This window comes from Pecten maximus, chromosome 14 (genome assembly GCF_902652985.1).
Source record: "Pecten maximus chromosome 14, xPecMax1.1, whole genome shotgun sequence".
NCBI classification, from domain to species: Eukaryota; Metazoa; Mollusca; class Bivalvia; order Pectinida; family Pectinidae; genus Pecten; species Pecten maximus.
This window is the reverse complement of record NC_047028.1, coordinates 27,017,269-27,024,061: the sequence shown is the minus strand read 5'-3', so window position 1 is coordinate 27,024,061 and position 6,793 is coordinate 27,017,269. Positions and strand designations below refer to the sequence as shown.

The 6,793-nt window shown below is 33.0% G+C and overlaps 1 protein-coding gene across 1 annotated transcript; it reads right to left on the bottom strand.

Annotated features, from left to right (window-relative positions):
- Positions 1 to 778: 778 nt before the first annotated feature.
- Positions 779 to 6,583, bottom strand: LOC117342882 (leucine-rich repeat protein soc-2 homolog). Its single transcript, XM_033905171.1, has 3 exons — positions 6,463 to 6,583; positions 4,017 to 4,066; positions 779 to 3,266 (listed from the first exon to the last, which is right to left on the bottom strand). Exons 2-3 carry the CDS (start codon positions 4,029 to 4,031, stop codon positions 1,875 to 1,877), a joined length of 1,407 nt encoding a protein of 468 aa, XP_033761062.1. The 5' UTR covers positions 4,032 to 4,066; positions 6,463 to 6,583; the 3' UTR covers positions 779 to 1,874.
- Between the last annotated feature and the right edge of the window lie 210 nt (positions 6,584 to 6,793).

Sequence of the window (6,793 nt, the reverse complement as noted above, 5' to 3'; positions counted from 1 at the left end):
CATGACTCCACCTACTGTTAGGTTTGTCTCACCGACTACGTTAGATACTGTTTTACCGCCTACATGACTCCACCTACTGCTTGGTTTGTCTCACCGACTACGTTAGATACAGTTTTACCGCCTACATGACTCCCCCTACTGCTGGGTTTGTCTCACCGACTACGTTATATACTGTTTTACCGCCTACATGACTCCACCTACTGCTAGGTCTGTCTCACCGACTACGTTATATACTGTTTCACCGCCTACATGACTCCACATACTGCTTGGTTTGTCTCACCGACTACGTTATTTACTGTTTTAGCGCCTACATGACTCCACCTACTGCTCGGTTTGTCTCACCGACTACGTTAGATACCGCCTTTACCGCCTACATGACTCCACCTACTGCTGGGTTTGTCTCACCGACTACGTTATATACTGTTTTACCGCCTACACGACTCCACCTACTGCTGGGTTTGTCTCACCGACTACGTTAGATACTGTTTTACCGCCTACACGACTCCACCTACTGCTGGGTTTGTCTCACCGACTACGTTAGATACTGTTTTACCCCTACATGACTCCACATACTGCTAGGTTTGTCTCACCGACTACATTATATACTGTTTTACCGCCTACATGACTCCACCTACTGCTGGGTTTGTCTCACCGACTACGTTAGATACTGTTTCATCGCCTACACGACTCCACATACATTTAGGTATCTCACCGACAACCTTAGCCGATAATGTATTTAAGAACAGATAAAAAAGGTCTAAATCGAAATAAATATTTTCAAGTTTTTTTTATTTCACAATTAATCATAGAAATCAAATATACAAAAGAATGTACAATCACACACACTATGATTATTTAAATGAATGAAATTCAAATTTGAATGATAACACAGCAAAAACTATTTGAATCGATATGAGTCTATTATCTTGTCAATTCCAATGTACATTTCGAAGTCATGATAAGAACGTTTACCGTTACCTTATTTTCAACATTAAACCCAAACATGCCTAATCTTGTAATAATCTATGAAGGGACATTAATCATGCAACCATTAGGGTTGAAAGAGTAAACAAATTACTGTAAACGGAGATATCTTAGCGGTGATCTTATTTTAACATTTTTCGCGCTGGAAGTATTGTTGTAAATCTGTTTTAATTGTATTCTGCGCTAAAATTGAATACGCCAAATTCAGTTCTTTTAGAGCATATTGATATTTTATGTACACTACACGGCTAAAGTGCTATGCTAGAAATATAACTTTAGCATTAATATTTTGTTGAAACTGTTTACCACAAAAAATTCAATAGCGTCATTAGCTACATTAATTAAAGAAACATTATAATATACTAATTAATTGGTAAAACTGCGTTTTGAATGAAATGATAAAGCTTTTGGAACTAAAGGGAGAAAACTCTCCCACTTTTTTTTTACTTTTAGAAAGGCATGTTAACAAAATGGTATTGAAGTATATTAAATATTACAGCTGTGTGGTGTCAATATTTAAATTGGTTTAATTCAAAATTATATTCGTTGTGTTATAAAGATGACATTTGAAGTCGATTGTATTTGACTGTGATATTGTGATATTGGAGTTAAGCCATTAAGGGCGCAATCGTCTGGCACTTCATCCCTTTCGGAAAATAAACAGAACTTGTGACACAAAGTCATGGACATGATATTCAGTAAAAGGGGTGAGGGTAGGGGTGAACGTCATAAAGACAGGTAAAGACTCCTCTCCGAATAAATCTTAGATTACCACATGCTTTTTTTTTTTTTTATATAATTTTAATCCGAAAGATATTGAAAAGATATTAAATCAAAGAAAACATATGGACGTATCACTTTGCAAACTTGATGCTTCCACTCTCAAAACATTAAACATTGACGCATAGGTAGGAATTGGGGCAATCTTTCAAAGTTTTGTCAAAATATTCTTGGATAGTGCTCTCGATGGTCAAGCACTTGCCAAGGATACTAAGATGTTGGTTTCTGTTGCTGGCCACATCACGGCTGCCCCATTGATAAAGCCATTGAAGGGAGCATGTGCATTCGATCGTGTTACCCGTCAAATCTATGGTGATATTCATATCACGGAGAGGGAGATTCTTAATGGCGCAAGGAACGGCCTTCAGTTCAGTGTTACAAAGTTCGACCCGAGATAACTTTTTCGACATTTTGAATGCATTATCCGATATATATTGTAAAGGATTGTCGTTCAAATTCAGAGTCTCTAAATTCGTCAGGTTTTCCAAATCTTGCCGTTGAATGCTATGTATTCCGTTTACAGAGAGATCAATCTCCTTGAGTGTTTTCATGTCTTGAAGCGCACCAGGTATTCGAGAAATATTCGAATTGCGCAGACTCAGACTTGTGACGCGTTTTATGGATTTCGCAGATTGGTCACTGACGAATTTTAACAAATTTTCACCCATGTCTAGCTTGGTTAGGTTATCAAACTTTCCTAAAATTTGAGGAAAAGTAGTGATATTATCATCTTTCAGTGTAATCAAGCCAATGTGCTTCAGTATACCCTGCACCAGTGGAACGTTCATACCGAAGTCCCCTACTTCCGGATTGTGGTCAAAATGAAGTTCCGTCAAGTAGTTTAGTCTGCCGAAGGCTAGAGGCACGGATTTCAAATTCGTTTGGGTAATCGACAACTTCTTTAATGTTCTTTCAAAGCCATAAAATGCATCTATGGGCATTAATGAAAATGGGGCTCTTGTTACGTTAAGCTCTTCTAGACGAGGAAAGAACTTCAACTCTGTTGGCCAAGTAACCTGAAAGTTGCTATCACCAAATGAAAAGCGCAAAAGCGTATTTCCAATTTTCTTCATTATTTCGGCGTCGTTTTGGAAGTTCGTGATCCTGTTTCCGGATACACTCAACCCCTTGATATCTACGACATTCACAACAGCTTCAGGGATATGCGTTAGTTGGTTGTTGCTGAGATCTAGGTCTTTAACAATCAGACCAGAAAATGTGTTTATTTGAATATCATCATCACCAAGACTATTATTAGCAAGAGCCAACCTTGATACATTGAGGTTATTGAATGTGTAATTTGGCAAGTTCAAGTGTGGGCTGTTGAAAATAGTTAGCGAGTTCCGAACGACAGGATTGTTAAGAATAGCCAGTGTTACAATTCCTTCACAAAGTATGTCATTGGATATGCACGAGCAGTTGTGGCTGGAGTACTCTGTAGGAAGGCAATGTTCTGCCTGCTGATGGGACAGACCAACCAGGGTGAACCCAACGACAATCGCCTGTGCATAATAGAATTAAGAAAAGAAATAAGAGCTACAAAATAATAATTAAAATAAAATATAATATGAAAGCATAAATAAATAATTTAGTTAAAGTTTGATTTACAGAAAAATCATTCAAGAATGAAATCAAGAAACATCTAAAGTATTTTTGACGAATTAAAGAAAGAATACTAATTAAGCAGATAACGTAATTAAAACTAAAAACATAATTGAAAATGATTCAGCAAATAGCATAATTAAAATCTAATTTGAAAATGTTAAAATAATGAAAATGAAATACATTAACATAGGGATATATTGTAAATGTAGCGCTTTTAAAACAGGGAAGTAAGCTCAACGCAACGTGAAATAATCGTGTATGCTAGTGCGTTCATGCCACCATAAAAGCAATAAAACGCAGTTTGATATCTATATATAGATTTTATGGAGGTACAATGTACGTGCGATGGCATTTGTACCTGTCACTTTGTGTGGATGTACGCAAAACCTTTATACCTGTTAGGATATTGTTTGTGTACAAACATTTAGAGAACATGTAAATGACATCAATCGCTTGGCCGTTATGACGTCATAATTTACCATAATAACGGCTGCTTTAAATAATCTCTAGCGTGTTATATAATGCTAGCCTACAAAGCTTTGTCATTTATGACATGATAAATACCAATTAAGGGCAGTTCAATGCTTAACGGTTATACACTGAAAATATTCTAACCTAGCATACTCCTTACAAACTGTTGTACTTACCCAGAGCACGTTCATCCTGGATTTCTGAATTGCCGTTATCAAGGTAGAACCTTTATAATTTAAATATAACACATTGTCAAAATTATAACCATGTTTTAGTCCTATGATTCTACATTACCCCTTGCATTTTAATCAGAGGAAAGTGATTGAAAGAAAATGTACAAGACTTCCTTATTTTTACGAAATGTTGTAGAATGTTATAGCATGCTTGTGTCTGTTTAAAAATAGTCTGATATATATAGATTAATAATAAATTAAATATTGCAGTATGTTTGTAAATGGTTGATATATAAACACTCACAGTAAATGTAATTTCCTTATCAAATATGTTTGCATAATGATAACTAAAGTTTACATCAATTAATTGACAATGTAGTTAACAACTTTGGGTATGTATTTAACCATGGATAAAATGCATACTGAGAAATAAATACCAAGCTACAACCACACGACTAATACGTCCTTGTAGAAAACGTCTGTGACGTTTGGGGGTAGAAAGTGAGAAAAACCAAAAGAAAGTAGAGGATAATACGAGAATGAAAATTAATCTTAAAATTCACGAGTTCAATTATTGGCATAAGAACAAAGGACATGTATCTAAGATCAGTAGCGTTGTTTGCTATTTAAGGATTAACATAAATTATTTTTTCTGTTATACAGTCATAACATAAAACACTGGAGTGTACTCTAAATAAACCGCGAAGCGGTTTATGAAGAGAGTACACTCCAGTTTTTTATGTTATGACTGTATAACAGAAAAAATAATTTATGTTAATTCTTATAATTTAATTTCGTCTTATACACACCAAGATATTTCACTTTCTTTGGCGAACTCTTTTCTGTGATAAATTATTACGCAACGTCATCAGCCAATCAAAAATGACGTTACATTTCGCAACGTCAAAAATTTTGTTATGGAGGTATAACAAAATTATTTCAGCCAATGAAAATGCGCGTTACATACAAAATTAGATTATTTCAGTTTAAATCATAATTGGACTCTTGAAAAATATTTGTCATCGGTTGTGTGTGCCATACATTTGACAATTTTATTTCAAATTTTAGGGACTTGGCAAATATTTTAGCTTCACGGTACGTATAATATTATGTGTAGGTAATATATGGACTTCATGTAAACATTCTTTCGCGGCCCTGTGTTTTAAAAGTAATGCAATTCAGATGGACACAGAAATTGTCTTCGGTGTAATTAAAGCCGACAAAGAAGACTAAATTTATCAACATAATTCATGTCAACGTCAATACAAAATCACACAAATACATACAATTGTCGTTGTTGTTTGCTTTGGTATAATGGTTTGTTTTTGTTTCCGCAAACATAAATATTGCATATCGTTGAAAAACTTAAGAAAACGTTATTCTTATTCAAAATCCTTTAACAAAATGCATGATATGACCGAACGATACAATTAGGCGGATAAAGCAAAACAATGTTTCCCTAAATCATAGATACCATTTCATTTATAAATACCAATTTATCACCAATTAAGTATCAATACAATAAGAAAATAATATAAAACAATAATACTATGTAGTTTTATTTATGCTAGATTGTTTATTTGAAAATGATTATTAACTTTCAAGAAAATTAAAACCTTGCGTTTCGGAAGGGTAAGCATCTATGAACTATATTTTATGTAAAATATTTTAAATTTAAATATCTTCCAACGGGAATTCAATTAATACTGATTTCCAATATACTCGTAGGTGTTAGTTTCTGGTAACTTGTATTCATCGATTTAAACATGTAGAAGCGAATTGATAAGAATTTAAATATAATATTTAAGTACGTATGCTATGTGTCTAGAAAGTTACTTTTAATGTCTGACGTGATGATTGGCCATTACAATTTTTCAAAATGAAGTAAATGAAAAAAGAAATATAAAGTTATATAAGAAAGTAACTTAGAATTTCTTTTCATGTAGACTATATATTTACCACAATCCACACTTTGTATAAATATTGTATATAACTTTATATAAATATTGTTTATAACTTTATATAAATATTGTATATAACTTTGTATAAATATTGTATATAACTTTGTATAAATATTGTATATAACTTTATATAAATATTGTATATAACTTTATATAAATGTTGTATATAACTTTATATAAATATTGTATATAACTTTATATAAATATTGTATATAACTTTATATAAATATTGTATATAACTTTATATAAACATTGTATATAACTTTATATAAATATTGTATTGTAACTTTATATAAATATTGTATATATTAACACTGTAGTTTTAATTTTGTAATTATAAGTGATTCCTAATTAGTCTACTAATCACCAAGCATGAACGAACATGACGCTAATCGCACCAATGTATTCTTTTATCAACAATCTGCAAATATTAAGCAAATAAATTGTTTGCATCATTTTCAATACCCAACGGGAATTAAAACACATACCTGTACGATAAAATGTTCTCACTGAAATGCCTCGCTAGTTCAAAACAACTCGTTTAAATGTTCTGCAGAATTGTAACAGATGTTTGCCTGTCGTCTTAAAGTCTTATCAAGACAGTGTTCCACGCCGCCTTATGTATCAAAGAAAAGGTGACGCATGGAAATAAATCCGCATGCACTTTTGTCACAAGCAGACATATTATGCATATATGTACTTCCTTTGTTACCCTTAGTGATTAAAAACATCGTTTATTATGTACCTTTTTAAGAATGACTTAAAAGAAAGAAACAAATGAACAACGCTGTTTTTTGATCCACGATGTTCTATGAGGTG